The 15,763-nt window shown below is 40.5% G+C and overlaps 1 protein-coding gene across 9 annotated transcripts in view; it reads right to left on the minus strand.

The window, feature by feature from the left end:
- The window catches only part of rapgef2 (Rap guanine nucleotide exchange factor 2), a 98,997-nt gene that overhangs the window by 48,170 nt on the left and 35,064 nt on the right, over nucleotides 1–15,763 (minus strand). For 8 of the 9 annotated variants that reach the window (XM_023959498.1, XM_023959495.1, XM_023959494.1 and 5 more), the window contains exon 4: nucleotides 11,379–11,462. In XM_023959498.1, the coding sequence (XP_023815266.1) occupies nucleotides 11,379–11,462 (84 nt within the window). Of the gene's footprint in view, nucleotides 1–1,668; nucleotides 1,858–11,378; nucleotides 11,463–15,763 lie in introns of those variants that run through there. The other variant, XM_023959501.1, reaches the window with a different exon arrangement.

Below are 15,763 nucleotides of genomic sequence, written 5' to 3' on the forward strand. Positions count from 1 at the left end.
TATTTGTACTTCAACAGAGCAGAAGTGCTGTGTTTGAGTGTTGAACGATAAAAGAAGGTTAATGAAATAAAAAGTGGGACATCCTGAATCTGTTTATTACATTTCTTCATTTATTAAATGTGTTACAACAGTATTGGATCAGGACTCTGGATCAACAGATTCTCAAAATCAAAGGACTCAGAATCAGGTCCAAAAGAAGCTGATCAGGACATCCCTAGTTTAGAGTTTTTCCAAAAATGCTTCCTCTGTGACCAAACAACCATGATTCAAATCAAATGTTATAGGTGCAGAGTTGTGAAGCTCACCACTTTTTTCTTCATAGAATAAAGTCAGCGTCTGGTTTTATAGCAGACAGTCCTGTTTCGGAGTCTCACTCTGATTTTTTCCCCATGTTCATTTTGTTTTGGGAAGCCAAACTCCCATAAACACTGGCTGTGTGGTGGTTGATGATTTGGAAACTGCTGTCTTTACACGAAAGAGCAGGCTTGTGCACACATGACAGAAAAGTCAGGCTGATAGATGTGTGACTTTTCTGAAACTTCCCCTTCATCTTAAAAATGCCTCTGCAGCTGAACCTCTCAAAGTGATAAACAAAGTCTTCAGGAGCAGAGAGCAGAATCTGCAAACACACTCACACCAACAGACAGACGTTTCAAAGATGTAGTAACAGATGAACAGATGAGTCCATCAGGCTTCACTTCAGGCAGGAAAAGGGAAAATAATGACACGACGTCCATCAGTGGTTATGGTCCATAATTAGATATCACACCTGGTTTCCCAGCAGCAGTCAGAATCTGGCCGTCACACTGAACCCTGAGGCACTTTCCCAGCGCTCCGGCCTCCGTGCTTCCCGCCCTGCATTCCGCTGCGTTATACAACGAGACGGGAATGGGAGCAGGAATGGAATGCCGTTCCACGCGATCAACAGCCGCTCTGTGTGCCTAACCTGTGCTCGTACCCTCAGATCCACACAGCCATCTGTCTGGGGGAGGGGTCTCCTCGCCGAAGAGCAGCCATGCAAACATTTACAGGTCAACAGACCTTCGGCAGGTTGAAGACGACGCCTTTTGGCTATTTTGAAGCAGATCTGTACAGCCATTACAGTGGGTACTGGCTTACAGCCCCAACCAGCTGCCCCCCAGCCGCCCTGCAAACGTGCTCAGAATTCCTCGGAGCATCGACGTGGTTGTTCCACACGCGCAGCCCAAACTTTGCCATGACGGTTCTGAAATAGCAGTTGCCTTCAAGGCCAAGAATGTGCCAATGACTTGTGACTTTTGCTTCCTAAAATACCCCTCCGCGTCCCGCAGCCTGCAGGGACGGCCCGGTTCCACCAGCTGGCCCCCGCATGTCCAGAACATCCATCCACATCTCAGCGGTGGCTTCTGACAGGCGGAGCGCTCGGGCTGCCACACAGACTAGAGTTGTTTGTAGCGCCTTAACCACGAGGAGCAAACAGCGTCTGCTGACAGCACTGCCTTCACCCTGACACTCCAGAAGCAGACATCAGAGTCATGCTTCACATTCCACACTGGAGGGTCATCGCACAGACCTGCTGCACGCCTGGAGGCTGTTCAGACTTCTCACATACAAGCAGGAGCTCCTTCAGCATAGACAAACCAGCATTTGTGTGTTCAAGTCAGCAGAGGCTGCCCCCTGAGCACTCACCCAGACACCTTCAATCGCTCCCAGACTGACACCGCCCCGGGTAAGAGCAGAGGATCCCTCCCCTCTAAATGATTCCTCCCGTTAGTCCAGAAAGGCTCCGACAAAGCTGTTCCAAACCCCGAAGCTTAGCTGTAGGAGCGGCATATCGTTCAGCATACATGCCAGCGCCGCCGTCAGAGATCTGTGCGGAAGGGCTGGGAGCGCGTCTGCTGATCCTCCCCCCGCCTCTTTGGGGTGAGGTGGTGCGCAGACCGCAGCAGCATTCCAGCATGACGCTCACTTCCTGCTCCAGCCACGAGTAAGCGAGAGGGCGGATGGAGCGCTCTTCTGAGCGTGTTTATGTTTGGGTGAGCTGTGGACGCGGTGTCCTCGCTAAATGACTAACTTGATTCCATCCTTCAGTTTCCTGTGTGATGATGAAATCCTACAATTAGATTTCTTGAGCTAGTTAGAGTTTAGATTATGCTTTGTGGTTTGATTCAGGTGTTTCCACGACAAAGTCCTGATAATAATGAGTTTAGAAGGATTTTATTGTAATCCTACAGGGGTCGTAGGGAAAAAGCCTTCAGGCTTTTCAAAATAAAATGGTCTAAAACTGATTTTCTTTTCTTTTTTGCATCTTCAGAGGATTGAAAACTCATTTACCTAGTAGTTTTTTAATGTGGACATAGACTGCTGTGGTATTGAGTTGACTGTCTCTTCATTGCAGAAGGCTGGTCCCACAGAGGGAATGGGCAGAGTGGAGAAACATTTTACTGCATTCCTGCCCGTTTGGTCAGTGAATGCACCATACATCAGTGGTTTTCAACCAGTGTGCCGTGAGATATGGTCAGGTGTACCATGAGAGATGACCCATTGACTGATCTAAAAACATTTTCCATCTCCAGGATATCAGCTCTGTGTTCATCCAAACAGGTGCTGATAAAACACTGAGTAGTTAGGAATATGAAAGATCATAAAATACTTTTTACTTTGTGTTTATTTGATTCTATAAAAGACATTTTGAGTTTTCGCACTACATCTCCCATGATGCATTGGGTTAAAGTGACATCATCTCAGCGTAAAATGAGTCTTCCCTGTTAAACGTCTTGAACCACAACGAACACATCAAACAGTTTGAAATCTTCTTGATGAAATCAGACGTCAACAGTTTAGTTCTCCTTCAAGGTTTGTGTTTCTTAACAGCCAAACATCCCAGAGTTTGGTCCAAGTCATCTTTCTAACTGAAACACTTTTCTAATAACATCTGGATTATTTTAGATGTTAAACTTTAGAAGAAGTAATAACAACATTTAAGAAACAGGATTAAGGTGAAGTGGCCAACAGACACAATTAAACTAAATTGAAACAATTGAATCATTTAAAAAGAAATAAAACATTTTTGTTAAAGTTTTTAAAGACTTCATCTTTGATTAAGACAAAAGAAAAACTAATAAAACTTCAAGATGTTTACTTTTTGTGTAGCTACAAAAAACAGAAATATAATGTTAGTATTTGTGTGAATTTTATCAAAAATATTGTGATCATATTGTTCAAAAATTGCATTTGCCTTTGCACCAACATTGAAATAAATAAAGTTAAAAAGAAAATCACTATTTAGAAAGAATATATTTGTTTATTTGTGAGGTTACATAAAATTGAATGTTAATAACCTGAAGGAATAAAAAATGACCAGGGTAAAATTTCAAATAATTTAGTTGAAAATTATTACTGAAAACTAATTTAACTTTTATCACATCTTTAAGAAAATTCATCTGCAACCTCCAGCTTTTTCTGCCACAATTATCCCAAAAATGTATATGAGATCATGGAGTGACGGTACATCAATACAGACTATAGAGTTTCTCCTTTTTGAATTTTTGGATGCTGGTGTGCCGCGGGATTTTTGTCAAGGATAAAGTGTGCCTTGGCTCAAAAAAGGTTGAAAAACACTGCCATAGATAACACATTATGATCTTTATAAAATAAATAATAACGGAATTGAAAATAAATCGAAACCTTTGCAACTATAAGCTTTAAAGCTACAAAGTAAGGATGTTTTGGTTGATAATACAATATGTTAAAGTTAAATAAAGATTGTTTAGCTAAGCTTTTATGTTTCTTTAGTTTCCCCCGACCATGTTTTGGTTGCTTATCTTTACTCTTTACATTTTTTAAATTAAATTTACCATTTTATTTTTTTCCAGTAAAAAATGTTTATTATTTTGTTTTATTCAACCTCTATTTTACCTGGAAGTCCCATTGAGATAAAATTGATTTATTAATAGTAGACCTTGAACAAGAAATTGTACGTAAACATATAATTATATTAGCAAAATTCAGTCATGTGAATGTGTGGTTGTCAGCGTAGTGCCTCATTAATCTTGTTTAATTGCAGTTAAATCAAAAGCCTTAGTCACATGCACCTGAACGAGGGGTTGAGCCATACAGGTTTTGCGGGTTTTTGGGTTGTCCGTGCCCGGACAGGGTCATAGAGAGGAGCAGCTGCCTCTTAAAGGTACTGCAGGTGTGTCTCGCAGTTCCATTAAGACTCGTTCAGTCACCTCAAGAGACGCCATGAAAATGTGGTAATATAAGTTGCACGCACTTATGAATTACGAGGGATGTGGTGGTACAGTCCCCTTTACAGAACACTCTAGCCATTGGTAAGGTGCGAATACATGCTCTGTACCTTTTTGACCCACAGACAGCCCGTATCCACCCATAAGGACAGGTGTGACCAAGACATAAGAAAAATCATCAATCCCTGTAAACAGATGTACTGAAAAGTTTTCTCTAGTGCAGCTTTATGTCTTTACATCTCTTGGGAGGAGCATTATTAATAAAATAACCTATGAAATGATGAGAGCCGAGCTGTTCAAGCTCTGTACTAAGTGTTGACTTATAGGGTCTTTGAAGACAACACAAGGGAATGCATTCAAAAATAAAGATGCTCCAGCTGAATCAGCCAATCAGAGAGCAGGATAGAGCAAATGTCAAACTGAGAATACAGAAGACGTAGTAGAGACAAGACAATGTGGAGCAAATTATGATACAGCAGATCCTTTCTGTTAAACCATCTACCTGTTAGAAAACTGACAGGACCTGTCAGATTCTTTAAACCTGCTTAGTCTCTCTGCCTCTAATATGACCAGACCACCCTTCACTGTAAATGTACTGCAGCTAGGGGTGTAATGATTCCTTTTAGCAACAATTCAATTTGATCCGACATTTGTGGTCGCCGATCCGATTCATAGTCAATATTAGTTCATTTTAAACAATCCGATTCTCTAAAGTGGATCCAGATCATTCTCATCCAAACTTCCAGCAGTGAGACTCAGACAGAAATTCCTGCTACTGAACAGTGAAGTTTTCTAGATTCTTGGATTTCTTCCAGATCATCAAGTGGAAATGAAATCTGTGTCCAAACAAACAAGTAAACTAGAATGAATGTCAAATCCATTCACATGTTAGTTTCCTAAAGTTCACCCCTGTTGTTTTTCCACATCCAAAGAATCCAAAGGGAACATTCTTAGAACATTCTAGACACTGGATGGTCCCATGACTTTACTCAAAGTCTGTCCACACATTGGACTGGAATGATGGATGATCAGTTTTTGATGACATCACATGTGTTTTTTTGCTGTGATGTACTTGGTTGTTTTACATTAGAGTAAAATAAACCTACCATGTCTCTGTCCACATGGTATTTTCCAATTTTGATTCGATTATCGATTTATCTCATTTTGATTTTTTTCAAGGTGTTGGTTGACTGATTTGATTTTGACTCAGATAAATCAGTCTTGTTCAATCCTAGGAATAGAAATGGGTTCATCGATTCATTGTTACACCCCTACCGGCAGCTCAAAAGACAGAATTGATGACCAAACACGTACTACACCTGAAAGTTCAGCTTGTGAGCAAATCAGATAAACGATGAGAAAACTGTGGCGGTTTCATCAGAGGTAAATCTGACTACAATAATTTGAGCTTTACTAACCTTCATGTGTCAACAGGAGAAAAAAAGAGTGAGATTCCTCCAAAAAGCAGGTTACGTGTTTGCTTAGGTTCTGATCAGAAAGCTTCAGATGAGTCTGGTAAATAGCTTCCTGAAAATGAATGCATGCAGAGGAACTGAAACCAGAGATGGGTTAATAAAGTTTGCATTCAAGTGGAAGTTCCCACTTCCAGAAAGTGGAAGTTTTGCTACAACCTTAAACAGAATATTTTGACTCAACAACATACACAGCTCCTATATAAGCAAATGTGGCTCTACCTGTTATCACTCAGCATTCCTGATCTGTCAATGAATGAAAACGGACAAATCTGAGCTCAGTGATGGCCAATGTGTGGACAGACTTTGAATAAAGTCATGTGACCATCCAGTGTCTAGAATGTTCTAAGAATGTTCAAAACAACAGTGGTGAACTTTAAGAAACTAAAACTCTGAGTTGATTGGAAATCATGATTAAAAATTGTGAATGAGTCTTTTTTTTTTTTTAAACATAAGGTACAGGGGTGAGATTTAGAATTTTTTTCTTTTCCCTTTTGGATTTTTGTTGTTTTTATAGTGTAGTCTTATTTTTTCTCTACACATGTTTTAACATGTCTAAAAAAATTTAACTTAAACTTAAAAAAGAATCAATAATTGTGATTAGATTTGTTGCAAAATGCTGTCCGTCTGTAAAAAAGTGGTCAAACTTTTAATAAAGAGATTTGTGTGTCTGTAAAAAGATGCAGTATCTGTGGAAATACAATTGCCTGTACTAGACGGGTACCAAACTTTTTTTTTACGGATGGTCATTTTTTTCTACAGTTAAAAAACAGTTTTACAGACGCACAAATTGGATGTAACAACTACAAAGCTTATTTACAGACAGTTTTGTTTTTTAACAAGTACAAAATCTTTCTATAGATGGACAATACTTTCAAGAAATCTAACTTCATACTTAAAGGACAAAAAATTGATGTTATTCTTAATCTTTGAATCCTTTGCTCCGGACCGAGTCCTGAACCATCCGTTTGGTCTGTATTCAGACTGTCATCAAGCAGACCATTCTTCTACGGACCAAAGCTTGTAAACAAAAGCATGTGACTGAAGATCTCTTCAGCCATTGGCCAGGAACTATGAGGGCGGGTCAAAACAACAAGAGAAAGATGGCTGTGCTGCCATGTATATTTTCTCATCAAGACAGCTAACTTGTTAAAATTTTGTATTTCGATTACCAGTTTTTAACGTCGGGAACAACACTTTTTACTTGTTGAACGGCGGATGAGTCCTGAAAGGCGGTTACTGGCAATGAGACGTGCTGTGTGTTCTTTATCTCAGAGGATGCTAGCAACTGCAGTGATGAGGAGACGACGGGGATGAAGGTATGAAGGTATGCTCATAAGTGTACAGTGATAACTGTATTACATTAAAAGTTGTTTCAATGAGCCTGCATTCATCCAAACAGAATTCAGTAAGTTGCTCTGTCTCATCGTTGAGGTGTTAAGCCGTTATTTTGGGAGAATACTGTTAAGGAACTACAAGGTAGCTTTTAGGGTGATATCACATGTAAGAAGCGTTTTTCAGCTGTGTTAAAATAAAGACTCTAATAAATAAGCAGTTTGACCCTTTTTAATGTTTAAAAACACGACAATCGTTGCTTTACATTTGTCCGTGGTTCATCAGTTGCTACATTCCTACTCTGTTTGTCGGCTTTGGCAGCCGTTTTGGTCCATTTTCTCCGTCCGAGGACGTATTGTATTCAGACTGAGGAATCTCATATACTGAAGCTCAGTCCGAAAGGAAACAAACCGAGACCACCTCCAAAGATGGGTCAGTGAGTGGTTAGTGGTCCAGGACCACGGTCCCCTTGGATGAATTCAGACTGAAATGGTGTTCTGGATTATCAGGAGAAACTAATTCTGGTTCACCAAATGCATCCAGGCTGAATACATCCTAAAACATATTTGATACTGCCTCAGATGTTGAAATTATTAACATTAAACTCCATAGGAATTCAGCTTCATACTGGAACAAAAAAGCTGTATTTAAGGCAATGAAAGTAGGGATGGGCGATATATTGGTCCCAATATCGGTATCGGCCGATGTTTGTATAATTTCCGTTTATCGGTATCTGTCCAATATTAAAAAAACTACTTTTTCCGATAGACTTCATTTTTTATATGTATACTTGTTCCTAATAGAGTCCTGGGAATGAGGAGCTTATAGTTTACAGTTATGTCCAATATTCAATAAATGCTCTGAATGCTTTAAGATATATTTATATGAAAGTTTTAAGTGATGCTTGTTCCTATGAGATCCTTTGCTGAATGGTAAAAAGGTCAAGTAGGATGTGATTGAATAGTAAAGCAAAAGTTGTTCATTTCTAATAAAGAAACAAAATGGAAATCTAAACTTTGTGTTTTTCTAGTCACTTAAGTTTCGGCTATCGTCACAGTTTCAGGGGAAATATTGGTTATTGGTATCACCCTGAAAAAATGATATCAGCCCACCTCTAAATGAAAGAGAACTATGAAGAGATTTCTCCTCTCAAAAACTGCTTTATGGCTTCCTAGAATTATGATGAGCAAACAAATAAAGTCATATTAACTAGAAGTTAAAATGACCAATAAGCTTCCTCTTTCCTCTCCCTTGTCAGGGGTGCGTTAGAGCCTTTGCTAGTGTGTGATTGATGGACAGTTATGGCAGATGTAGGGCTAATCTGGTGGTCAATTACTGTATATAAGACATTATTTACCAATAGTTAAGGTTATTCAGTTTTATTGTACAAATCTCAGTAGATTAGAACCATCAGAAATAATGTAGTCTTCTTCAAAGTGTGATGTTTTGTTGTTTTCTTTGTGTAGCACATCAAGAAGGAATTGACATCAATATGATGGCACTATTGTTGTACTGTGATATCATTGAGAGTGTTGCTCAACATTCTAGCTCTAAAGAAAATGTCATATTTGTGGATGAGATATGTCATAACCAGACCACAAACATGGAAGATGACATGATAAAAACAGAAGAAACACGGTACAAAACCCAGATTGTGCCTTTGAAGGCAATTATACCCAGAGCTTCTAGACATCTTTACATTAACTTCTTTACATTCACCTGCATCCGCGCCGTCTGTGAATGATTACGGAACATGACTGATTAGGTTTTAGTCCATTCAGCAGCACAGAACCCCGATGTGCTTTATATCTGTGGCATTCTTCTGTTTAGATTTATCCATTCGTGTATCTCATTTCACACATGGATAAAATGAAGCACACACAGCTCAAGCTTCTTCAGTTAATGACTGACTCATTCATCTTTCCTGGATCAGGTCTCTCTAATGTTGTACGCGGGGGGGGGGGCACACAGAGAGAATGACAGAGACGTATCAGGTTGTCGGCCTTGCTGCCAGTGTAGATGTGGACTTCCATTTCTGGGTGCAGTCGGTCTGAAATGTAATTCCAGCTCGTCTTTAAAAGCTTCAGGAAGTCCTGCTGGACTCATCAGTTCATCGTGTCACTCCCCATTTCCCCCTCCCTAAAGACCACCAGAACCAACTTTATTCTCTGTTTTGGGCAGATTAAAGAGATTCCTTTTTGAAGAAAAAAGTGAGATGATACAGAAAGGCTTTAAGCTTTCATGCTCTGCTAACAATGCCAGAAGATTTGATGAGACTTTGGGTTCCTGACTTTGTTGTTCGCTATAATGGGTCAAAGGGCACTGCGTAACATACAGTACCCTAAGTTTCCTTTACACTGACATTACTGGCGATCCAAGGTGCAGTCTGATTCTGAAGGAGTTTGGAACAGTGCTGTCCAGAAAAAGGTTTGTTCTCGGTCAGAGATCAGTGAACTTCCTGTCTCATGTGTCTCTAAAAGAATGAATACAGTTTTTGTTTCAGTGTTTGTCACAGAAGGAACAGCTTCTGTGTCATTTCCCTTGACAAACTGTATTAAAGGGAAAAAACTGTGTACAACAGTCATTTCTTTAAATATTACCGGGTTATGAAATCGTTTGAATTGAATCATTTTTTGAGCTTCTTCACAAATGAAATTTTATTAATAAGGTACAGTGAGGTAGGGGTGGCATTATATAAACTCACTTCTTCCCACTTCTTTTCAAGCAATAAATCAAGCTCTACATGACTTTAGTTCATGGTCTCTATATTTAATGAAGCAAATGGGATTTAAGTGTCTTTGTTTGTTTTGGCGTGTTCCAAAGTGTTGGGTTCGAGTGAACATCATCACATAGGCTGAGGTTTCATCCTCAGGCATTTAGAGCACTGTGATGGGAGTTTGGCTCAGTGGTCAATTCATAGAAGTTTCAGTTGTGTGTCCTCATTATGACTGCATGCAGAAGTGACAGTAGCTAGAACCAGTCTAAAGTGAGCTAACTATCAGAGCCATGCAGACTGGTGCAGCACAGAGGAGAAGAAACGGAGGACAAGTGTCTTCTGCTCTGAGGTTAGGAATCCTCCTGAATCCGCCGTACCAGCAGATCCCTCTGGCATCGCCAACACACCTTCACCTTGGAACAATCAGGAAGGCTGCATTTCAGAGCGGCCTGCGTTTCAGATCGTTATCAATGCCTCCTGCGTTCACACAGACTGGACAATCACACCCCCGCCCCCCACCACCCAGAACTGCGGATACATTTCTGCAGAGGGAATTCCTAAATGCCGTAGGTGTGTTATGGCAGCTCCCCGGATAAAAAGGTCCTTGTTTAAAGCTCCCACAGTGCAACAGATCCACCTGTGCAGCTCTGTAACATTTGGGTTTCTGCTTCAGAGGCGGCGATCACTGCGGCGCTCTGACGGTTCCAGACGGGAGACAGAGGGAGGAGTCTTCACTTTCTGAGCTAAAGCTTCTGTGATCGTATAATATTAACACAGCAGAGGAGCTGAAAAGAGAGAACCAAGCTGACCGCAATGATCAACAGGACTGTACTAAACCTAGAAAATGCAGTAATGCTAGAGAGAAGTGGACCCAAGTTCTGCTGTGATAACATGAGGACAGCAAGGTCAATGACCTCCACTCACTGCTGTCATCAGTGTGACGGATCTTTGGAGCTTTTCACACTTTTAGGGTCTAATATGAGCTTTACTCCAAACTACTTCACACTTGTGAAGATTAAAAATCTTGTCTTTAGAAATTAAAGATGTTTTACCAAGTTTGAAGCTCTTTTAGCTTCACACTGCTCTCAAAATTGTTTTGTTTTTTTCAAAAGTGCCCAGTTAAACATTTTTTGTCTCATTAGAAGCTAGAACGTAGAAATGAAGAATTTATTAAAGAAGTCCTTTATTGAACTCCTTTTGACAAACTTTATATTTTATTGTTTCATGCATCGTCTGCAAATGAGCTGATCTGTCTATCTAGTGTGTGTGGATGTCAGCGTGTTTTCCAATCAATTTTAAGTTTTATATATCTCTGTATAGGTTTATATTTCTGTTTTTTCCCCTGTTATTTTTGCTTTGATTATTTGGAATAAACCATTTCCAAATCCAAATCCAAAAAATTCAACTGAATAAAAATCATTTTGCTCCAAACTACTAAACAGAAAAATGTGATTTAAAACTACTAAAGACTCTAAATTCCCCGTCATTTATGGTTCCATTTTAAGGATGTTTTTTATAAATGTTGACAAGTTAGACTAACTTTCATCGTGATTATTTTGGAACCAGAAATGTAGATTTATGTTCTAGGATTCAGATCTTCATGAAGAACCAAGTCCCAAATCCTACCTGCTTCTAGGGAGGAACATGGACTCTTTGATGAAAACGGAACCAGACAACAGGATGTACCAGCAGCTGCCGATGTCTTCAGGGCTGAAAAGAGAAGAACACCCAGTTAGAAGTGAAAGCTGCAGCACTTCCAGGAATGACTGTTACACCACATGAGGAGAAAACACAATCATTTCAACACAAACACTTGGTGACTTGAAAACAGGAGTAGAAGGATAATAAGTACACTCTACATGCAGGAGTATCATGACACAAAAATCACACACACACGCACACAAACGCACAATATTAAATTATACTATTCAGGTTTTTAGTGAGCTGAGTTTCTGAATGGGAATTTTGATTCTATTTTATTTTTTTATAGAAGGCAAACCAGATGTTTTGATTTTCTCCAAACCAACATTTGCTTTAATAATTGCATTTTTTCATCAGCACCTGGTTTGAATTGAAAACATCATGCAGGTCCATGGTGCCTGCAGACTGTCAGCTGATGTGACGTTTAGGGAAAACATGGCAGAAACATGGGGGGTTAAACATGTACCACGTACACAGGACGTGTTTTGTTTACGGTAAACCATGGGCCACGCTTGTGTGGTAAACTGTGTGGTAACAGTTAACGAGGAAAATCAAAGATTCAATGTGAAAATGACAGAGGAAACCCTCCCCATCCAGGAATGTAAAAAAATATAGGTGACTGTAACGGCTAAAGCTGATCTTAAGTGCATCAGTTTTGTTGTTGCCCCCCCCCCCCCCCCCCCCCCCAACATCATATATTCCACGAAGATAATCCGGCAGGGTGGAATCCTGCAGACTGGATGCAGTTCCTGCAGGATTATCAGAGATGCTGCGGATGTCAGCCTGCACTGTAAACAAAGCATAAATGCTGGCTGTCAGTCAGCGGCAGCCGGCCAATGTGCAGAGAGCAGAGAAGAGGTTCTACAGAACTGCAGTGCAGGAGGACCACACTGCTGCTGGAGCAGCAGGATTCATGTGCAGCTATCATGAGATGACTTCACTTTAGAGGATGGGGCGCGTTTGATTTCTCCAGCTGATCAAAGTGCCCTCTGAAAGTAAAGACAAAGCAGAGGAGGAGGCATTTATGGGATGTGACACACGGACACTATCCTCTAAGGAAAGAGAGGGGAAGTGATGCTTTGACGGAGGTGAGGAAGAGCAGACGGACCAATCACATCCCTGCTGAAGGACTGCAGCTACTTCAGGAAATATTGCGGCTGGGTAGAAAACAAATAACTCCCAGAATTGATTCGATTCACTATTTTTACTGTTTTGTATTCTTTCGATCCACTCGACTCAATTCTGAATGTACGCAGTTTACACATTGAGACATTTGTATAGACATGTAATAATATGTTTTGAATATATTCATATTAACTTGAAACAGTTGATATACTGTCAAATCTATTTGTGAAATAATAAAGCAGTGAGATTGTTAACACCATAAAGCTTCAGAGAAGCTCTGAAAAACAGCAAATCCTGGTCCACTAGAGAGGAAGGGTCTCAGTTCAATTAATAAGTAAGAGCTCTGCGGACTATACAAAAAAAAAAAATCACATCAAAATAGCAAAAAGTTCAAAGATTTCAATGATATAAATGTGGTTTGTTTTTATATCAGGGGTGTAATAATTCATTTTAACAACCATTTAATTTATATCATAATTTGTGGTTAACGGTACGATTCCGAGTCGATGTCTGCTCATTTTATCCACTGAGCTAAAATGTAACGTATTTAAACTTTAAGCAGTGTTACTCAAAGATAAACACCTGGATCCTGAACAGTGAAGGTCTGCACAGAAACACCATCATTTACACATCAATGCTGCAAATAGCAAACAATGAGATTTTCTGGATTTTTTTCTCATGTTGTCTCTCATAGTTGAGGTTTACCTATGATGATATTTACAGGCCTCTCTCATCTTTTTAAGTGGGACAACTTGCACAGTTGGTGGCTGACTAAATGCTAAATTTGCCTGACTGTATTTAGTGTGGTGTCAAAAGAAACAGACATTTGGTTGACAATGAAAACCACATGGAGAACGTGGAAAGTGTTTTTTCCAATTGAGAAAGTTTACAACTCAATATGGGAAAAGTACTACATAAACTTACTTAAAGGCTAAAGTAAGTTTACTTTCCAAATGCTGGGGCTCCTCCTCTAAAGTTATGTCATAGATCAGGAATCACAGGAAGTCAGCTGTGAGCAGTGATTGGACAGACTGGCCAAACCCAGTCAGGACAATTCTCCTGCTTTGACACTGACCCAGAACTGCAGTGGTCATTCCAGCTTACCCAAAGAAGGAAGCTGGGGGGCTCAGAGGACAAGAAGCGACTGGGCTGAAGTCTTTTAAACGCCAAAGTCCTCTCAGCTGCCTGTATTAACAGCTTTGCCTCAAAGCTCATTCCTCTCTTCACCACAACAGGCGAGTTCAGAGCTCAGACCTGACTTTTTATCCAACAATCTATTCCAGTCTCATTCCTGAAGAGCGATGCCAGGTTCATTCCAACGGAGAACTCAGGGTTCCTGCTTTCAATCCAGGTGCAACCTCACCGATGTCTGCAGGCGGTCTCCACTACATGCAGCAAGCAGAAGATTCTGAGCAAAGTCAGTACTGACCAAAGAAAAATACTGACAAACATCAGCAAGTGGTACCTAAAAAACAAGCAGGTGTTCTCAGTCTTTGAAGGGAAAGTTAAGGAATCCAAAACTGACAGTTTGTCACTGTTTCCCAGAATACTGCTCAACGCTAAAAAACGTATGGAGTAGAAGAAGCATTCTGAACAAACTACACACTTGCTGGGAACGTTGGGGGCTCCAAGGTCAGGGATCATCTATGAGCATCATCACCGGGTCTGAGATCAGAAGGAGGGATCTGTCCGTCACACACAGCTTCACAGCAAACGCCACTGCTGATGGAACACAACGCAAGCTCTCTGTGCCAACTGCTCTCCGTCTGCATTCAGTTGGATTGCACTCTGAAGGTCAGAGGTCAAGTGCTGCTATGTAGGGAGTTAACACTGAAGGGGTCCTGAACCAACAAGAAGATGCTGACTTTATTGAAGTGATGCAGCTGGATGTGAAGGGCTTGGCTCCACAGATGTTTTCAGGAGTGACGTTCCTGTTCCCATCCTGACCTGCAGCAGCTACAGACGCTCCGCTTTACGCCAGAGCATCAATGACCACAGCCGCCGAGCAAAACAAAACAAAAGGCTGAATCCAGCTCACCTTTTGGGGTCCAACATGGATTCATCAGTTTGATGAACTGATTGTCCTTTAATGCTGCAGGTCTGTGTCAGAAAAACAACTCTGGTCCTTTTTCAATGTAAACACTAACAATTCATCTGAAGGAACCTCTACGGTCTAAATAGGCAGAGGGGCATGTGGAGGAGCACAGTCAGGAGCTGATGCATCACAGTCTTCCTCACGCCACCATGCTAGAGCCTGATGGTTCTCCTCGTCTTCTGCCCGGCGCTCACTTTATCCACAATGATCCAGACCTTAGCTGCAAAAGCTCTGCGTTCCTGACTTCCACTGCTTTAGATTCCACCATTAAATAGAACAAGGAGGTGCTTGCAGGCACAGAGAAGCTGGATAGGCTCCAGCAACTCCTCGGAAACGGATGGACGGACCAGTCAAAAGGTCCGTTTTAGTTGATGAAATATTTGATAAAGAGTAAATGGAAAAAAAACATATTTTGACATATAATAACATTTGATAAATATGAATTTAAAATCACTTTATGAAGCAATTAAAATTCTTTTTTTTTCTAGAGTGAGTTTGAGTAATCTGGTACATCCGAGTACTGATCAAACATCTCATGGTATAAAGCAGAAACATGAAATGATATCAAGCTTATTAAGAAAAGAGACCCAAAGAAAACAGGTTTTAGAAAATGCTGAAAGTAACCTGAAGTTAGTGATAACTAGGAATGGGCCATCCAGAACCATCAGAACTGTTCAGGGCTCGACATAGCCATTTGTCTGCTGGCCCGGTCCTGTTTTTCGAGCAGTGCGGACCACAAGACTTTACTTTTCACTTGTCCGCTCGGGCCACTAAAATATCTAACGGTTTATACATTCTTCACCTTTTTCAATAAAGTAAATTTTGCGAAAACGTGTAGATTTACCTCGTCTTCATAATTTAGTTTTTCTGCTAGTCCTGTGTTCAGACTTCAAGGGTTTCTATGGGAAACCTTTGATCACTCTTCTCCTTCTCTCCCGCCTGCGCGCGCGGCTTTCACTGCCCAGCACCACGCGGCACGCGCTCACTACTTTTTTTTTTCAAACTTTATTGAATGTAACAATTCAATACAAAACAATGTTAAACAGCAACAACGAAGGCACAAGCCAGTGGGTTATTATTACATTTGATT

This window comes from Oryzias latipes, chromosome 10 (genome assembly GCF_002234675.1).
Source record: "Oryzias latipes chromosome 10, ASM223467v1".
Classification (NCBI taxonomy): Eukaryota; Metazoa; Chordata; class Actinopteri; order Beloniformes; family Adrianichthyidae; genus Oryzias; species Oryzias latipes.